At 39.4% G+C, this 20,841-nt stretch overlaps 1 protein-coding gene across 4 annotated transcripts in view; it reads right to left on the bottom strand.

The window, feature by feature from the left end:
• Positions 1-662: 662 nt before the first annotated feature.
• Positions 663-20,841, bottom strand: part of PLCE1 (phospholipase C epsilon 1) — a 140,019-nt gene continuing 119,840 nt past the window's right edge. For all 4 annotated transcript variants that reach the window (XM_077183064.1, XM_077183063.1, XM_077183065.1 and 1 more), the window contains 12 exons: positions 20,290-20,407; positions 15,935-16,066; positions 14,445-14,735; positions 13,359-13,522; positions 12,193-12,454; positions 11,214-11,332; positions 9,944-10,072; positions 9,006-9,215; positions 7,053-7,214; positions 6,679-6,897; positions 5,744-5,933; positions 663-4,677 (listed from right to left, as the gene is read on the bottom strand). In XM_077183064.1, the coding sequence (XP_077039179.1) occupies positions 5,775-5,933; positions 6,679-6,897; positions 7,053-7,214; positions 9,006-9,215; positions 9,944-10,072; positions 11,214-11,332; positions 12,193-12,454; positions 13,359-13,522; positions 14,445-14,735; positions 15,935-16,066; positions 20,290-20,407 (1,965 nt within the window). In that variant the 3' untranslated portion in view covers positions 663-4,677; positions 5,744-5,774. The remainder of the gene's footprint in view (positions 4,678-5,743; positions 5,934-6,678; positions 6,898-7,052; positions 7,215-9,005; positions 9,216-9,943; positions 10,073-11,213; positions 11,333-12,192; positions 12,455-13,358; positions 13,523-14,444; positions 14,736-15,934; positions 16,067-20,289; positions 20,408-20,841) is intronic.

Raw genomic sequence — 20,841 nt, 5'->3', positions numbered from 1 at the left:
AGAATCCATTTTCAGCTGCATGTTGGCTTTGCAAAGAACAGGTGAAATATATGAAATAATTTAAAGGTGAGTATTGTCTTTATGTGAATTCCATTGTACAGGGGGGGAATGTAGTGGGCTGTCCCTGGTGACAGCTAATGCACTTCTGTAGTGCTTAATCTGTGATGTGATAATGGTATGTGTGTAAGTTTTGCAAAGCTTTCCTTTATGTCAGAAAATATCTTACTTTCTCTAGGGTATTTAGTCCTTTATCCTGTTTTATGGTTCTTAGATATTTTTACAATTAATTTATTTCTCTTTTAATACGTTTTCAGTATTGATCACAGTAGGTCACCAACTTCCAAGTAATTAAAGATAAATTTACAAATATTTTTAGAACAGGCATCTGTGTATTAAGGGATTAGAAAATACCTATGTATTATATTAGACATATAAAATACCTATGTGTTATATTATATTTACTGTGTGGACTACAAACCTGCATAACACTGGTGATTATACACATTTCTGTCTGCTTAGGCTGTCATTCCCATTCATTTTGAGTAGTTCTTTTTAGTTTAATTGTTAAGTGTTTGCAAATACAGATGTGATTTAAATTCTGCAAAATTCCAAGGGAGCCATTTGTCAGTACCTTTGTCAGTTCAGGAAGGCAAAAACAAAGATTCAACATCTTAAACCATTTATTTTTTTACAACATATACAAATATAGTTTATTCAAGTCAGCAGAGAGAAAACAGTCCAGGTGGAAAAGTCACTTTTAAAATTGTTCATTTTACATAGTTTCCAAACATATAAAGACTGGCACATAGTGATGTTGCATTGTCAGAATATTTTAACATGCTCGAAGAGGCAGAGGAAGACAACTGAACAAGTTATTCTGAAAGAGCTTATTGGAGCAAAATCTATTTACTGCTATTTATTTTTGTGTTTAATTTGCTAACTCTGCCAAATGTCTATCACTATTTAAGTTACAAAATATTTATCACAGACAGGAAAAAACTGCCACCATTGGTACATTTAGTGGGCTACCCTAAAAGTAAACTGAGTTTTACAGTGGAATAGTAACAGACAGTGATTAAACACCAAATGTTAATTGAAGCATTTGAAGAGCAGAACAGACAGCTGAGTTTCAGAAGCTGCAGACTTAGCCTCTCAAGCTACCAGCAAAGTTTTCTCTTTTTGAACATAAACTATGAATGGAAGAGAAAGTGTTCATGAAATATTTGGATATTTCTGTGTTGAAGTGTTTAATTCGCAAAAGCCTGTGAGTTCTAGCAGACACCTTCCTAAAAGCAGCTATTCAGACACCTCACCCAGTAATATTTGTAAGCAAGGAAAAAACGTGTCCCTAGGCTTAAAACCCCAAAATCTGAGATAGTATTTTTTAGTGTTGTGAGTGCTGTTGCTGGGGTCAGTGAGACAGAAGCAGGAAGCCCTTAGGGCGGCAGAGGAAGCAGCCCTGGAGTGCAGAGCTCTGTGATGTGGTAATGGAGCAGTTCCTAAAGCACAGAGCTCTGCACCCACAGGAGCTGGGACTGCCCAGCTCTTGGCTCTTGCAGTCACACACTGCAAGCACCACGTGCTGCACAGGAAAGGGTAAGAAACTGGTAGAAAAGGAGCAGTTTTTAAACAGTACAGAATAAAATACTTTTGTGGTTTTGCCAATAGGCAATGGAGCAGGAGAAGCAAGAGATTTCTGAAAAGTGAAAAGTGTGCAGTGCAAGGCCTGCTACTGCTCAGAGACTGCATGGTTCTGGAAGATGTTGATTATTTACATTCCTTTCTCTCAAATTTTATCCTGGAAGCTGCTTCCTGTAAATAGTTTGTAATGTAAAAATGAATGTATTTTCCTAATTCATGTCCATACTCAGCCAAAAGCATGGAAAAGGACAAAGTTATTTTGTCAGTTTTGTCATAGGAATGTGTGGAGAGATTCCTGCAGAAATAAAATCTGTGGCTAAATAGAATAAACATTCCTATTAGCATAACAACTTAGCACATGAAAGCTCTTTAACTGGGCTTTCACAAAAGTTAGCAAGTCTCCCTTGCTCTTTAATGCTTCCAGTGGTATTGTATTTCCACTACTTGGAACCAGCCAGAGGAAGGGCACTGCAATTCTTTCCCAAATTCACCCCAAAGTGCATCATGTTTCACCAAGAAAAGTTTACCTGGATATTTACCAATACCTAAACTTTAAATTAAGTGATGCATGTATTTCAATGAAAATACTGGAACAGGTTCATTAGTCTTACACAGTTCCAGATGTCTACATGCCTACAAAGTTAGGGTTTTTAAATAAAAAGCCAAATATTTTGCTGTTCTCTTTCACTGTGATAAACAGCAGACAAAGGAGGCTTTGACTGTGATTGATGATGAAAATACTTATATTAATAAGCTATTCCAACAGCTAGAAATATTGTGTTAGCAGAAATAGTACAAAACTGCTGATTTTACATGTCCACAAGACTTCAGGCTAGTGTTAGGCCTGTGGTGCACAATTTGACATGACTACTGATTTCCCCTTTGCTTCCCCATGATTTTTTTTTTAAATATCTATGTGACAGAAAATCACTAGGGGGTGACAGTATGGGTATAAGAACTTTCAATGTTGAATCCAACTAATTAGCAAGGGTGTCTGCCAGCCTACTGTGATACTACAGGTGATACTAAGAATTTTCAGAGCTGCTAAAGATAAAAAACAGCCCAAGAAACCACACCAACAAAAAAGAAAAAGCTAAACAGGTAAGGGCAAACTACAGGACATTAAGCATTTTTAAAATGCCATAAAAACACCCAAAGGAAAAGTTTCTCAGTGACATCAAACTGCCACTGTGTTAAAATAAAAGAGAGAATAAAGCCAACATTTAAAAAATGGTTGCATTAGTTGAATTGTGCAGCAGGTTCATGTATTTCCCAGTAATTCCAAAGTATCCAAAGCAAACTATGCATACAGACCTATGTGGAAGTTGTCACTGCTTAACATTTTGCTGGGGCTCAGTCTTTCCCTTGGGCAGGGTGGGCAGGGAGCACGTGTCCCTCACAGGGGCTGCTGCAGCTGGACCTGGTAAGGAGTGACAGGCTGAGCTGGTTGGGGGCTTGACTTGGGTCATGTTGCTGATTTGCAAAATGCTGCTTTGGTTAAGTTCAAAACTTAACTTTTGTGAAAGATGAGCAGTGGGAAGTGCATGGCCTCTGTGAGGATATGCCACTGAGAAATGTGACTTTTTTGTATGTCTGTGGTTATTTTTTCTGAAAGCTGGAAGTGACCTCAAGAGGGCACTTTTTTGCTTTGGTAAATGGCTACTTTGAAGGCAATTCCTGTAGTGTATAGTGAAAGACTTCATAGTTTCTGGTGACAGAATGCAGGTTCTGTCTGCTTGTTTATATGCCAGTTAATAACTTTGTCTTCTTTTATTTCACTTTCTTATTCATGGGGGAGATGGCATTAGCTGTCATGAGACTACTGTCTGTAACTTCTTTCTTCTGTTTAGGGTTTGCTCTAGTGAAACAAAAACATGTGCAGAGCAGTTTGTTCCCCACAGACACATTTCTTGTGGGAGATGAAAGGGATGGCAGATGGCAGCAGTTGTTTAATTTGTGCCCCTGTAATGGATTATTTTAATAACTAAACATGTCAGTAACTCCCATGGAGGGAAAAAAAAATGAGGCTACTATAACTAACTTAGATAACAAAAGATGAATTCAGCACACATAAAACTTCACAATAGTGTTTCTATGTAAACAGAATTGTCAAGAGTTAGAGTGTAAAGTTCTTTATACTCTCTGGGTTTAACAGACAAGTAAAAAGACAGTTCCTGACTACCTGGAAAATGTGGTTTGAATTCAAAGTTTTGAAATGTTAATTACATTTATCAATGCATTGGTTTGAATTTGGTCAGTACTGGGTATTAAACATCTTGTGCTGAAAAGAAAGAACCAGAAAAGTTCTAATGTTTTTTTCCTCTAAATCCAGAGAAAGATAAAAAAATCTGCATTTTCTAAAAAGTAGTATATGATAAATATACTATACAAAGGCATGTACTTTGAAACATGATAATAAATATTCTTTCTTTAAACACAAGCCTGGAAAACTAAAATTTATAAGAAGAAAATGTTGTTCCTTGCCAAGGTCTCACTACCAGTAAGGTGTACTCAGCTATTGTACATTATTTTGTTAATGTAGATAAACCATAAATAATTTTGAGTGTTTTCTGTATATTCACCGAAGTTAAACAGATATGCAAAGGAAGTTACAGTATATTTAAATCTCTTTACAATCACTTAACACAGTGTTTAACAGTAATTGTCAGGTAAAAGTGCGTTATTTTAACATAATACACATAAAAGACCACTCTGGTTCTCTGCCTTCTGAGTCCTTAGAGGCAGCAAGCTAAAATTATCTTTTGTTTAAAAAGGGGAGGCTGATGACACGTGTTTGTTTACAACATACAGTCCAAGAAAACCTCTCCATCCGCCTATGGAGAATCTGCAGATGTGAAGAAACAGGAAGAGAGGAATCTTCTGAGAGCTGACAGGCATCTTTCCCATCTACAGCATCCCATTTAGGACTCCCAGAGTCTGGATGTTAATCCAGCAGTATTGCCTGGATTAAAGCATCTGTAGCACAGGGCACACAATTCTGACCAGTTCAGTCCGCAGCAGGATCCTTCAAAGGCACTGCAGAAGGATTCAGTCATGTAAATTCCACATTTGGATTTCAGAAAAAAAAGGAAAAAAAAAAAACCCAAGAAAACACAACAAAACAAAACCCCAGCAAAACAAAAACCCAGCCAAATGCAGAAGAGGGAAAGTGACTCTGATTTTCCCATAATTTACTTTGCTTTCCTTGAATTCAGATTGTTTTAATGCTTTAGGGTTTTATAGCAGCCTAAAAATAAGCTTCCTATTTGAAATACTTTGCAAATCAAAACAGTGCCTAAATTCTGTTAATTTAGTGACTTAGCAGCAACATTACAGTGCATGTCAAATAATGCTTTAATGATTAGATGTATACAAAAAAAAATCTTAAATTGGCCATCCGTGAGGTGGGATTATCAACACTGAAAAAGATTTCTTCTTCATTTGCAATGAGCTGCAACTTCCCAGCAGCTGTCACAGTGCTCTAGTAGCAGTGTGCAAGTGTCTGGTTAGTGTACAGTGCTGGGCAAGTGGCACTTACTATCTCCAAATAAATGGGACAGTCTTTGTTGTGTATTTCAGCTGTTTGAAGTCAAGCAAGATGGAAGAAATTGAAGAAATACAGAAAAGCTAGTGTAAATGTTTAAACATTTCTGGCAAAATTTCCACAGACAGAAATTAACACTATAAACTTGCTCTAGCTAAAAAAGAGATCACCAATCTTGATGATTTTATTATCTGGACATAACAAAAAACAATAAAAGCTCTACTGCTCACTTCCATTTGCTGTGGCCCAGAGCAGAAGAATAACAGAGCATTGCTATTTGAGCACAATTGTTGAGAAAAATGAGTACTGCAAAATCAACTGGGATGCAACATTTTGGATTAAATGGACAGAGCAAGTGGGTGAAACTCCACCATTCTGGTTCACTCAGAGACCTTCCTGATGTTATCGTGCCTGTGCACACCAGTGTCTGAGGCTTTTCTGGATCATTCTGTCAGTGCTTGTACCTCACTTGGTTTGCTCTGCTCCAGCTTGGGAGCAGGAATCCTCTGGGATTGCTGCTCTGAAAGGCTGCCCAGAGCTGGGCTCAGTCTCCCGTACCTGGCAGGCCGTGCTGTGGCAGCAGCCAGGACTATTCCATGATGTCACTGAAGGCCAGGGCGCAGGCGGCTCTCTCCTCCCTGCCCTGGCCACCGTCCGACACGAAGCCCCGGTACTGCTTACTCGACTTGGTCAGCTTCTTCAGCTCACTGGTGAAGGAGATGCCTCTTCTCTTGTCATCCCGTGCTGCCTGGAAAAATTAAAAGAGATCATAGAGGTGGTTTAACAGCTGCTTGTTCGCTGGGAAATAAGGAATGAATATGAAAACACCTGACATACTGCTGAGCAGGCCTCCCTTTAGGAACTCAGTACAGCTGTGCTTTCATCCAGGCACTTCCTTCTGATTGTTCTGAATCAATTAATTAAAAATTATGCATTGTTATAGATGTGTTTAGCAAATTTGGTAATCTCTGCTTATAATGCACTTACTTTAAAGCAACAGCAGCTGTGGATTGGTGGTGTTTGCTGGAAAGGAGAACACTCCTTTCCAGCTCCTTCTCCAGCAGGCATGTACTTAATTCCTGCCATTTTTTAAAGCCTGAGATAAAGCAACAGAACAACTTTTTCACTGGCCAGGAATAAAGGGGACTTTATTCCAGTAGCTTTTAAGTTCTGCCCATTTGAATGGTCCTTTATTATGACAGGGAACATGGCATGCACAGCCAGAAGGTTTTGAGAAACAGAAAGCTGGTAGCAGATAAAGGTTGCTCTGGATTTGCAGGCTGTGAGGGAATCATTGCTGAATGTAACTGATTCAGTTTTGCAAAGGAATAATTAAGGGAAGTTCAGAGGAAAGGGGAAATTTGCTTTTTGCTGTAGTCTGTCCTGTCCACCTGCCCCCATGCCAGTTCTGACTCCCTTGCATGGAAAGCAGGTTCCCATTAAGCTGATCACACACCATCTGTAACATCTGCTGCAAAGTATCGCATCTTTACCTGAACCTGTTCTTTGAGCTTAAGGATAAATTTTCCTGCTCCCTTCCACTTGCTTTGGGCCTGAAACACACACTCCTGATCAGAGAGAATCCTCTGAGATGGTTTAGATGTTGAAGACTTTTTGTTTGCTGGTTCTTTAGTCACCTCTTCCAAGAGCACATAATCACTTGGGTTTGGATTGCTCAAAATGCTGTAGGAGTATTTGGCTTTGCAGAGAGTCTGTTTAAAAGGAGAAAAACAGAAGAAAAAACAAGGCATTCTCTCAGATTCAGGTTACTAAACCAATTCTTCAGCTAGTGCTGAGAACAAATCCCACCTTAGCTTGTTTGAAACCAACTTCCAGCCCACATGTTGAGGTGGGCACACTCCCTTACCTGCTGTATGACATCCTGAGCCGTGCTGAGGCGCGGAGCTTTGATCACGGTGCGTGGCTGCTCTGGGGACACATCATGCACCTGAACAAAGAAGCTGTCATCCTCAGAGCTGAGGGCTGCTTCTTCCTTTGCTTCTTGAAAGACATTTCTTTCATTTAAATTCTACAGAGAAAATGACAGGCAATTTTATTTACTGAAGAGAGGTAAAACTAATAGCAGGTGGTCACACAAGGGTTTTATTGTATGGAAATTAGAGACTGCAGTTGCCTGGGCTCCATTTTGTTAAATGCATTATAAGAGAGGTTTGACAAGCCACTACTGCTAATAATAAATAATAATGCTAGTAAATATCCATGTTTTCTAAAATCAATATCTGAAATACCTTTCATAGTAGGTGAGGAATGGAGATGTTTGTATAACATCCTATTTAACAAAAATGGTCTCTTAAATCCTTCCCTTATGTATACAAAATGATGTTTTGTCATGTAACATGATGGGAGATGGTGGAAAGGGTTCTTTTCTTTCCTGTCCCTGCGCTAAAGCCAAAAGAATTTAGAGAGCCAGAATCTGAGTGAACATTTTCCTGTGGTATGGAGCAAGAGGAAGGCTGTGTGTTTCTCTCTCCCTTTTCAATGACTACTGCAGATTTTAGACAGAATTCCTCCTTGAACCTTCTCTCAGAGAATGCATTTCTGTCCAAGGCTTGGAACACTTGAAACACAGCTGGGATTCATAAGCTGTAAATATGGGCTGTGTATTGCACCCTGTCACTGGACCTGCTCCTTGTTTTTCCAGTCAGATTTGCAGCTTCATTTCTAGCCCGAGCTCTGTGGTGCTGCTGTCTGAAGAAAGGCTCAAAATTATGGGTAATGCTTTGAGGTACTCACATAACAGGACAGAACAACAGCATAATTTTCATATGAGCTAAGGCAGATTTTTACCCATTTTCTGACGGAATGGGGCTTGGCAGGACACCTGTGGCAACATACACTGACAGAGGCAGTGCTGCAGTCAGTAGAATTCAGTAGACTACTATTTCTACAAACAAATTTCTACCTTGTCATTTTAGTTCCAAAGGTTAGATATAAGGGAAACCAAAATATGGACTTGTGTAAAATAATAGCAATTTGTCAGATTGAAGCTTTACTAAAAGTTCTGGCAAAATAAGCAAAAATACATTTTCAGTTTAAAGTATACCAAAGCACCTCTGTCATATATATATATATATATATATATATATATATGCATGTAAAGTCTGTGCACTAAGCAAGCATTTTTATTTGCCTAACTGACCAAAGAAAGTGCCTCTGAAAATGGGATTATTAAGTGTCTTTCTCCTGCTTTTTTTGTCTCTGTCTCACAAGCCTGGGCACTAGCATATTTTAAGCTGTGGGTGCTTTGCTCATAGTGTAAACTGAAGTAATCTTCCTCCTTTAAATTAAAAGAAATCACTTATTTAATTATTTTAGCCTATAAATGATAATTTAATCATCCTTTGAGGCTTTTAGACTTATTCTTTAATATCAAAATTATTTCTAATTTTTCTAGACAGATGATAAGTTGCTGCCATCTAAATTGATGGTGGTTTTCTGGAGTTCTACTATGATCCTTTGGTATTAACTATTATCTTTATATTAATTTTCTATCATGGCATAATCTAGATTTGCATTAAGTTAGAAAAGATCACTCCAAACAGAGTCACTGAACTGGTGACTGAGCCATAATGAATAAACACCACACAGCTGAGCTCAGGGAAGTCCAGTTGGTGTCACACAGGTGTATAAAGTCCAGTTGTGCATCTCACTCAAGAGTTAAGTTTGGTTTTAAATAATGCACACAGCATTGACATCACTCACCAAGAAGTGAAACAAATACTGCACCCTTTTGTTTCGTGGCCCTAAGAACTATTTTTAGCTACTTTTGTAAATAATAATTTATCCAAAACAGACTTACTTCCTCTCGAGTTTTCAAGATAATTCTTCCAACATATCCTTCTTCTGGGAACCAACTGTTTAAAAGCTGCACTAGCCCTTCTTCAGGACCAATCACTCTCTGGAATGGTGGTTTTCTGCATTCACTCTTTTCTTTTGATATAAAACTTTTCTCTTCCATCAGAAAATAGTCTGCAGCACATGACTCGGTGCCTTTTATGGTAGCCAAGAGCTAAGACAGACAACACACAACAATTAGAATGCTAAATATAAACACTGCATAATTAGTAGTTATAAATGAGAATGAATAAGGAAGCTTTAAGAATCAGTAACTATTCTGACAGTGCAGGCAGGATTTCTGATGTGCTATTTATTATTCAGATATTTTACTCCAGGGTAATGTCCTGTTCTCTTTAGCCCAGCCAAGCAGTTCAACTATTCCAGACAAGGCAGTACTATTTAAGCTTATTTTGGTCCTTTTTGGCTTGCCAGAAAATTTATTCATAATCCCAGGACAGTACAGTCTTTTCCCACTGCTAGAATAACAATCCCTGCTGAGTTATCTGGTTTTTCTACTCATGAACTTAGCCCTCTAACTTTTACTCTCTGTTCCTGTGGTGCCTCAGTTCAAAGAACTGTGCAGAAATGTCTGCCTTTGTTGTAAGGAGAGCCCACTGCACCCACTGACTAGAGACACTGTTTTTCTCATCTGCATATGCCCAAATATTAAAATACTAATAAGGAATATGTCCTAAGATTATAAACCCATTCTCTGAAGCCAAGATTGGGAAAATTCCACTGCTTATATTGTGTGTTTGCTGTGTAATTAATTGCACAGCAATGCATTTCTAAGAGCACTCCTTGCTGGGGTGATGTGTGAGAAGTGCAGGGAGACAGAGGTGCAGCAGATGTTAGTGTGGATTCTGGCAACGCAGAGTCTGCAATTCAGCAGGAGCTCACCTGATGGAGCAGCTGTGCAGCCGTGGTCCCTGCACTCACACTGAACACAGTGAAAGGCTCTGGGCCTGGAATTCCATGAACTGTCACTTTGTAAGTCATGGCAGCTTTCCTTTCTCCCGGGCTAAACAACTGTTCAGACAACATTCAACAGGTTACTGGACGTTTTTACACAGGCATGTTATTTCTAGGTTGCTTAAAAGAAACCGTACACAAGTTGTGAGGGCCTTGACAAAGCAAAGCTGTTCAGTTCATACATGGCTCTTCCTTACACTACAGATGGAGGCATCTAAAAAACCCCAACAAACCCTCCAAAAGCCTCCATCGTCTCTTGAAGCTGAAGAGAAAAATGAAGATTTCCAGTGGGAATACATAAACTACCCCTGGACAAAGGGCCACTTCTCCATCATTCATTCCCCATTCCAGCTGAGCTCAGATATTTGGATTCAGCATGCAGACTGGATGAAAAGCAATAGCTTTGTTTCAACCTCCAAACTATTTGTTCTTCCTTTCTACCCTTGTAATTCACCAAGATAGAAATTTGGAATGCATTCACAGGAGGTAATATATGCAACATATCTGCTGCACACACAGGAGCTCAGAAAGTTTTATCTAAGACTTTAGGAGTCAGCAAAATGATAAAATACATATTTAAAGTTGCCAAAACACAAGTAACCCAGGTAGCCTAACAGTAAGGGCTTTTAAACAAAAATCACATCTATGCATGCATATTTTTAGACATACAGATACCTGTACATATGTATACAAACTTGCACATATAAACATATGGCTGTGCACACATATAGAAATCTGTATGTATTTATGGAACTACAGAGTTCATCTTTTCTTGTAACAGAAATCAATTTTATTCTCATTATTTCAAAGTTGTTGGTAATTTGCATCTTCCTTTTTTTTTTGGTCTCAAATGCTTTGCTTACAATTCGTGCACAAAGGAATGCATTAGGCTGCACTGAACCTGACTGCTCGTCCACACTCCTCCAGTCGAGGAGCACATTTCTTGTTCTATACCTAAATACAGCAGAGGAGCCAGACTTTGAAAAGATTTATCTTCCCACAGTTTTATCCAGGTGGGATAACCTTACTTCCACCAAAGGGAAAAAAAAAAGGCATTAAGGTATGTCTGAAGAATGTGCAGGTTTGAGGGCTAACATCTTTGAACACTCTGGCCCTATAAATCTTCACACCATAGTAGTTATTAAACCAAGAATACAGAATACAGGTAATTCATGCACACAAACAAAAAATAAATTACCATAGATGCAGGCAGAGTGTTTCCAGAGGGACTTTCTTCCATTCTCCGACTGTTTATGAACAAACTGGAAATTTCTAAAGTCTCATTGTGTAGATTATGGAGCTGGACATGTCTGTAGCCTAGAGAGGAAAAATCCTTCTGTAAATACTTTGCCATATCCTAGGACACAAGTCTCATAAATGAAAAACTCAAATTTGCTGGTTTTATAGCTACACTTCGCCACACAGGTAGGATTTGAAGCACTCTAATAGCACAGCATTAACACACTGTACAACAGGGTAACACGAATCCTACTGCTGAGGGGCTCATAGAGCATCCTGCCTTTGTTTTACCATAATATTCAATAGAGTCGTACATAAAATATCTAAATATCAGAACACAAATGAAGCAAGGTCTGATTCTCATTGGAAAATGCATGTGTATGGCCAAATCTCACACACCAACCCGGACAGCTGTGTGGCATTAAAGTGGCACAAAGCAAATGTAAAAGAGCTACTGGCAAGATGGAGACTCTCTCCCCAGGTGTCACACAATTAGTGATGGGGTTTTTTTCACCCCTTCTCCGACTCCCCTCCAGCCATGTGGCTGTGAGAAGTGCAATTCCCCTCTGCCCAGTGATCAGCTGTTGCAGCAGTTTCTTGGGCAAAGGACAAGGCAGGAATGAAATCCCCCCAAGCTTCCTAAGGGAGCAGCCAGTCCCCTGGTGACACAGCCTGAGGATGGGAGCAGGTGTGTCCCACGTGGCCCTGCCTCCACAGCAGCACAGGATCAGACCTTTCACAAGCCACTGGGGGGGCTGCCAGCTCCCTGGGAGTCCCAGATCAGCACTGTACTGCCAGGCCGTGGTGTGCTGTCTGGTATTCGCTCCCTGTCTCCTCTAGAAAAATGCAACTGATTAAAAAATTCCCTCTGGAAGGATTCAACCCAGGAATGTGCTGGGCCATTGTGGCTTAGGGTGCCAGCAGGAGCCACGCCGCACCTCTCTTCAGCGCTTTCAGGGGAATGATCCTCTGGGCTGTGACAGCCGAGCAGCTGTTTTCAACCACGGCGAAGCGCAGAAAGACCAAATCCTCGAAGTGAACGCGGAACAGGAACTGCTCGTTCCACATGGGGTTGAGGGTGTTGCGGTGGATGGGCTTGGTGCGGAAGTGGCAGCTGTCCAGGGGCATCCCCAGCACGTCGATCTCAATGCAGGGGCTGCCCGTGCTGTTGCTGGGGCAAACGTTCTGGCCAGACACGATCTGCAGCAGAGGGAGGAGCACAGAGAACTGTTAGGGGGGTAATCCCTAAGCTGCCATGATCCCGAGCCAAATATTGCTCAGCACAGCCCTAAGCACAGTTTTACAACGCTCACTTTTGTGATTGCCAGGGAAGTAAGTTCAAAAGCAGAGCTCCCTCAACTGTCCCACCCCCAACACCACTGCTACGGTATCTTTCCTCTGAAAAAATACACTATACAACTGTTCAAGGCATCTGAACATTAATCCATAATGAATGTACCAGTAACGCAGTCAAAAAGGATCACTTTCCTCTCTATTACTCTGGGGTGATGGCATTGAGCTCTGGCTTGCTTTGGCATACACAACACAAGAATTAAGTGTGCAATTACCACAGCTGGGAAAATCTTGGTTCTTATGAATTTCACTTTTCTGACACATTTCCTGGAAAGGACTAGCTTCTGAGAGTACATTTTTTTGGCCACATAATCCATGAATTATATATCTTGTTATATGACTTACAAAAATATATTTTTTCAAGATTCAGTACAGCTTTTCATAATGGCTTTTTGTGCAGCTTTTCAAGTGTTCACAAATGTGTAGAACATCAAGGCACATGTGCAATTTTACACAGTTGTGCAGTCCCAGGGAAAATGCTTTCAAGACTGAGTTTCAACAAATACTGTGAAGGAAACAGGGGAAGTAACTATGGATACAAATCAGCCAATACAATGAAATAAAGACAAATCTTTGTTCCTTTCCTCTCCAATTTCTGTTAGTTAGGCTGACCTTTGGAAGCAACATTTAAAGATTCAATCTTTTCATTTAGAAGCATAAAAAATGACTACAATACTGGTTAAAGACTGTAGTTGTATATTGTCTACTTCTATCTGTTTGCCTGTATGAAATTCCCTTTTAATGTACTTACTGTTAAAGAATATATAGCTGGCTCCTTATTATCAAGATCTCTTTCCAATGGACAAAAATGCTGGTACATTGAACAGTTTTTATCCCACAGAACTGGAGGTTTCAGAACATATCCACAGCCACCGTTAGCCTCAAACATTGCTGCGTTGAGTTGCAGAGGAAGATCTGCGAAATTAAGGCAGCCAAAACTGACCGAGAGCAATGGTACAATGGAAAAACTGCAACAATGAAGACAAAGTCATGTTTGAAATATCTTTTTTTAAACTATTTTAGTTATGTACTATTCCTGGTTTACACAACTGTGTGTGATTTATGTGTCCAATCTATCCAGTAATTATTTGTAATTACACAAAACTCTAAGAACAGTTCATTCTTTCCTTTCCATTGTCTTTATCGAGCTGTAGGGCTTGCCTACAACACTTCTCTGGGAAGTTTCTAGGAATGTGCCCTGAACTGCAGAATGAATCACAGAACCACAGAATATTCTGAATTGGAAGGGACCCACAAGGATCATTGTGTCCAGCTCTTAAGAGAATGGCCCACTGGGGATCAAGCACACAGCCTTGATGCTGTTAGCACCATGCTCTAACAAACTGAGCTCATGCCAGGTTCTGTAGAGCACTGTAGATGACCTAATGGAAAATATGAAGGAACAAAGATAGGATAGCAAATATTCAAAAAATGTTTTGATCAACATTAAACCAACATCCAAGGCAGCACTTCCAAGTGAAAAGTAGTTCATACTTTTTTATGCTTGAAATTATCTGAAAGTGTAAGAGTTACTTGAACTGGGAGAAAAAAAACAACCTTCATCAATAAAATAAAAATAAAAATGGAAGTGTTGCTGTCCAGGCACTTCTGGGTTACCAGAGAACCTGGTGCACTGGCATAAAGCTCCTGGACTCTGAGGTCACTGCCCTCAAGGACCCGACTCCTGTGGTATGAACCTGCTTGTGGCTGGGGTGCAGGTACAGGAAGGTCCCCTCGGGAGAGCAGGGGAAAAGTAAATAGGGAAAATACAAATTCACCACGTAAGGCCTCCTATCACATTTCCAATGTATTAAACCCAGGGTTTGTGCAGCCTTACCATCTGTTTGGTAGTTGAGAGCCACGAGCTGCACCCCGTGGAGCCAGAAGATGAGGGGGTGGGGGTTGGAGGAGTCGATGCGCGTGGCAGCGGGGTAGGTCCTCAGGAGCTGGCAGGTGGTGTGCTGGATCAGCTTCTGCGAGTAGCGCCTGCAGAGCCGCTTGGCAGCGTTCTCGTTCAGGGACGAGATGTGGTAGCACTTGGGAGTCCTTATGATGGCACTGAGGGAGGCTGGAGAGTTGTAAGGAGAGCAAGGATCTTCCCAGGTCTGCCGCATCGCATCAAAGGGACCTGGAAAACAAACAGTGCCCTCAAGGTACAGCTGCAGGTCCAGAGGCTCCACAAATGCAATGTTTTCTAGTGGAGTAAGTGTGCGTGCTTTGCTTATGGTAGAAAAAGGTGATCCTGGAAAATGACACTACTCAGGACAAGTGTCACAGTCCTTCTGACACAGTAAGAACAATCCTTGAGAGGAAATACAATATCCAAGTATTGAAATAATACCATGATTAGATGTGCTAACAAGCACTTTCATAAATATATACCTAACTGGAATTTGCCGGTTAGGAAAAATTTAGGAATTAAAAATTAAGGAATAAAAAAATTAAATTAAGGAATAAAAAATTAAGTTAAGGAATAAAAAAATGAAATAAAGGAATAAAATTCCCTTCTTCTCATTTATACATTTTACATGAGGAAGAGAGGCAAGACTGAAAGCCATCTGCTAATTTTCCAAACAGTCTACAGAGACTGCAAAATTTGGGGGAAAAGGCAGCAAAATACTTATATGCTTTAGAATAAGGCACCACAATTCTTCATTTTTAGGACACTGGCCTCTAGAAGGAAATCTTTCCTGTCTGCTGCAGTCATGCCCTTGGGCTGCAAGAAATACAACTGTCCCTGAGCCAGAAAATGAGTTCAAAATATCTGTTTATGGCACTCACTTGAAAGGCAGGGGATCTGGGTCTTACTCCTGCTCCAGAGCCTTTCCTGTACTTTCTCTGTATTTCTTTACATCTGTTCCTAGGCAGAGGCACAATTTCCAGGTTCACAAACTGAATCACCTACAGAGTCTAATTTGCACAATTACGCATTTGGACTTGGCCAAATTTCAGGCCTCTAAATTCTACTTCAGACAATAAAAATTCTTTTCTGGACCAGCCCAACAGTCCTGGCTTTCATTTGTACTTTGAAAATATTCACTTATATCTTTAAAAATATAAATTTCAAGATACTTAAAATGCACATTAGTTTCAAATTGCTTATGAATTAGGGTCATCACATTTCTGATCAAGTAATCCTAATATTCCACATTCACCACTTCAGTTGTAATAGTGGTACTGTAATAGCTGCTGTGTTAATGAGAAACCATTCCAAAGTTTAACGTTTTACACATTGCAAAGTATTTGATCTTTAACAGCTTGGTCTGCTACATGTGCTGGATTACAGTGTCATTCCACGTGACTGGTGAAAGAAGATGCTAACTTTACCTTTTCCAGATGCTTTGGCAAGAGCAGCTGACTCCCCAGGGCTCAGCCTGCCAGGATTGTTGCCAAAAATGGACTTCCTGCTTTTTCTTTCTTTTCCTCTGCTAGAGCCAGATGGGTTTAGAGTTGACAAGCCTATTCCCATAAATGTAAAATAAATGAGCCAAAAAACATGACCAAGAGGGCATGACATTTTCCACCATATTTTACATTATTTTTGAAGGCATGAATACTCTTGTTATATAGCTCACAGGACAAACAATGTATTCTCTCCACAATTTAATTTTAAAATCTTTAAATATATACACACTTTTATATTATATATATACATATATATAATATATATTAGGCATGGTTTTATATATAATGCATATATGTATATACATTTATATAATGTATATAGAAACCCATATGAGACAATACAATATACAATTCTCTCAGTGTGATATAACTTTTCTCCATTTTACTTTTTGGCTTGAGGAAGGTAAAGACTTCCTCTCAAATTACCAAATGGTCCAAACTGATACTAAAAAAATCGGCAGTAACAGTCCCAATGTATTCATCCTAGGAATAATTTTAAAAATAAAAATCTTTTCTACAGAAGCAATAAATCAGTAGTGAATATAATGAAATTCATCTAGGTGACAATACCTACATAATTAAATAAATGCAAGATCATGATTGAAAGATATAATATTATAAATATTATATGTCCAAATGCTGTTGGTTAAAAAGTTTAACTTCAAAAAATGTTTTCAGAGTCCTCTTCTTCTGTTTATTTGTACTTTAGTGTTGGTAAATACAGTGTGTGGCAAAATCCATTACATATTTAATAGCCAATACATAGTAGGAGTGGAGCTGGAAAGCTCTAGTATAGCTATTATTCAAACTTGTGATTTCTAGAAACATAATCATTAAAAGTAATGACCTGAATCCTGGTGAAGTAAACAGACTTAATCCCACTTAAGGTCAATTTTTTTTCTGTTGGCTTGGAGAGAGCACAAAGCAGATCAAAATTAAAGTGCACAATGATTATTCTGACACCCACGGCAGTGAGATGTGGGATGCTCTCAGAAACCCAAGATGTATTTCTGATATGGAATGTAACAAAGCAAATACACTGTTACATGCCTAACTGTGACTCCTAAAACTTTCCACATTAAGTCACATCAATTCACACCTGCCTAAAGACAGTTCTGGATTTAATACTAATATTTCAAACACAAATGTAAATCACAAAGAGGATACATTGGCCTCTTCTGATTGAAGTCTGCCCACAGCTGCAAATTTTCAGCTCTCAATCTCTATGGCATGTGTACATGTACTTACTAAAATTATGCACACAGTTTCAATGGAACTGCTTGGGTTAGTAAAATTCAGAACATACATAAATGTTTTCCACGTTGGAGATGTATTGTCTCTTTGGGCCAAAGCATACACATAAACCACAGAAGATGGTAGAAACTGGGATCAAGGAATATGAATTTAATTGAAGAATGAGGAGTTATGCGCTGTGTGCTTCCAGCACTATTTAAATCCAGTTTTGAATGGATCAAATGGATTTGGCAAGTAAGATCCAGTTTCAAAGTCCTGTTGTGGAGACAGTCACTGAGGAAACAAACTGACCTCACAAATCACCAGAGTGCAGTGCAGAGCCCCAGGGCTGACAGCCCAGTGTGATGGCCACAGGGCACACTGCAGCTGGCAGCTTCCTTTCAGTCTGTCCCGTGCTCTGCATGTTACACATCTCTTCCCACACACAAGCTCCATTTTTCACTCCAATTTAAATCTGACTTCAAAATAAAGCTTTACCAATTCACAGAATCATCAAATCACAAAATAATAGAGGTTGACAAGGATATGGAAGTCATCTGGTCCAACTGTCTGGTCAAAGTAGGATCAGCTCAGATTCCACCATACTGTACATAAATCCTATTGTACTACCACAGTGTCAGAGTAAATGTTTTGTGTTTCCCTGCAACCCCTGTGCCATGTTTTTCAACTTACAGAATTCAGTGCCCATCTCATGTGTTAGATATAAGCACAGTGCTTTATTGCTTCTGGACTCAATCCAGAGGATTGCAAGCTTCCCTGCCCTTCTCCCTCTCACCACACTAACATAACAGCTTAAGCTGTAATTGCCACCTTCTCACCGTGTGTTTCCAACCAACAGGAAGTCTGCAGGTTTGCAGACCTTAAAAGGGAATTTACAGCATTTTTATATGCAGGGTGCCCTTTTTTATGTTCACTTTAATTTCTTGAGAAGTGATATTATAGGGGCAGGTAATCTGATATGATGGAGATGATGGTGATGAATTTCATGCTGGTGAGCGCAGGTGGCTCCCTGCCCCCTCCACTTGATTGTGCACATCCTGCTCTTATGTACTGAGTTTCTCATTGTGTGAGGATCTCAGCACCAAGGGGATGAGCCATGTGCCAGTAGCAGTGCTCAGGGGTGCTCCACTGCCCTCAGCTTGGGTGACACAAGAGAACAGACCTCCAGCCTCTCAGATAATGGTGCAATGATATCCAACACACTGGAATTCAAATTAAGCAAGGACTGTAAGGCCAAGCAGCACAGAAACAACAAGAGCCATGGTGGGTTCCTTGTTACCAGAGGTTTTATAAACAAGAAATGTTATTTTCTCCACATGATAAATTCTGTTTTGACCAGGGAACACTTAGGGAAGTCTGTGTTACCCAGTAGGTTAGGGTAAGTGAACATTATGGTCCTTGTCCTTTTTTATAGTCACAAATCAGTGATTAACATTCAGGGATGTAGGCAAGTGTAAACACAGAACAAAATTATATGAAGACAGAAGAAATAAAGTATTTACACCATTGATCAGACACTGACATGAATTCTACCCTCCCTGTTTCCAAAACTCCTGCATTTTCTGAGCTGGTTAGGAACACAGGCACTAGAGCTACATAGTCATGGATCTAGCAGCCTTGCTCCCATCATTCATGGGCAATACTGGGCAGGGCACTGCACCACATCTGTGCCCTCCAGCTGAGAAGAGCAATCTGTGGCATGGTGGCCATGGGAGCCTACAGAGGAGGTAGTATTTGTCTCAAAGGAGACAAAGTTTGCTGGAAAAGTAATTTCTACAGCTTTATGTGTTCATCTGTGAAAGGAGATAATCTTCTTAATTGTTCTATTCATGATCCCTTTAAATCAAGAGGAAGAAATCTGGGAAGGAAAGCAGGTATTTCTTTAATAACCAGTATTACATTAAAAATTAAATACTTCAAAGTTTTCTTAGAACATCAGAATTTTTTATGTGTCAAAATGCTTGGAACAACCCAAACTATCCTCATTTAATCTTGAATATCTTTCTTTAAAAGAAAATATTTTACTTGAAATATATCTCATTGCAGATTTCATTAAAAAGAGTATCAGATCTGGATATTTGGAAGGCATTATTTTTACAAGTGACACTTACAATTTTTAAAGTTATGAAAGAATGTCCGTCCATTTTTCAGCATGTTTATCTTGCCTATTTGACACTATTTTATGTTTGGTTAGCTTCTCTAATCTGATTAAAGTTCTGTTTGTGTAAGATCATGATCTGGCAGAATTGCTAATTTTTCCACAGAGAACCATTCCACTAAAGAGCAGATTTTTAATTCAAAACATTAAACATATCAATAAACAATAAATTCTCAATTTAAAAGTATTTATGTACATAGTGTGAGCCAAAATATACCCAACCTCATATTTCAGTACTGAACAAGTGCCTATCAGTGATCTCTTCAGTTACTCCCTCTCCTTTTCTCTGCAAAAGTTATTCTTCCTACTGTACAGAAGAAGATTTTCTGATTTCCATAACTGCTTCCATGAAGACTGAGTGAGAGTCTGCAAGCAGCTGCCCTCACTCACCCTATGAAAAGGTGCTTTACTCCTGCAAATGGCTCCTCTCCTGTCCACTTGGGAAAGAACAGAAAATACAGCTGGAGGCAAAGGTGAAACACACTAAACAGAGGTCACTTAAAGAAATGTGACACACTCTACCTTCAAGGCCTTAAGAATATTCTCCTTCTTAATTCAGTAGGTCCTTACATGGAAACTCAGAGCTCTCAAGATAAAGCTTTCTGTCATCTGGCATTTGGCAGTGAAGCAGTTGTCTAAGTTGTGAAGACTGGCAAATTTCACTTTTGTAAACATTTTATTATGACAAACAGTATGTATTCACCTAAATTATGAACACTGCTTCTCAGCCAGGAGCTGCTATTATGAAGACAACCAAATCATGAAGAAAGAACCTCCTCGACTACTTCAAACTAATCCAAAACATAAACATAAAGTCTCCAGGAGTTAGAAAGCTTAAAGCAATAAAACAGGGCAGTGTACTCACCAGGGAACTTCACTGCTTGACAGTAAATGACAAGATCTGATAGCTCTGGGGCTATCTGTCTGCTTTCCTTCTTGTTCTGTGGAAGATAGAATTCTTCACCCAGCTCCATGTCGTAAACCTGAGTGACAATACCAAGAACATTTACTAATAATATTACTGAATGCAGAAGGACTGTTGCATATCTTACTTAGGTCTTTGAAATATTTTATCACTTTCTTCCTATATGTTTCTGTTCTCACCCAACGAATCTCCCTCCCATGTGCACATATCTGAATCAACACCTGTTACTGATTCTGCAGTAGTGTGTAAAGGCCTTAATCAGTCACTTCTACAAACATTTAGACAAAACAAACACATCCATATTGAGAAGTCTCTGCAATACACTAAACAGCAGTACACTGGTTCTTTTTCCAGAGGATTTAATAAGAGGTACTGTGATTACCTGATATCATAGTGCAGTATTTTAAACTTATTTTGAAGCATAAAGATGCTGAAGATTCAGATGAAATCTTCAGTTCCATCAATATTAATTTTCAGCCAAGCAGCCTATAC

This window comes from Agelaius phoeniceus, chromosome 9 (assembly GCF_051311805.1).
Source record: "Agelaius phoeniceus isolate bAgePho1 chromosome 9, bAgePho1.hap1, whole genome shotgun sequence".
NCBI classification, from domain to species: Eukaryota; Metazoa; Chordata; class Aves; order Passeriformes; family Icteridae; genus Agelaius; species Agelaius phoeniceus.
Note: the sequence above shows the minus strand (reverse complement) of the source record. Positions and strands in the feature narration are given on the sequence as shown.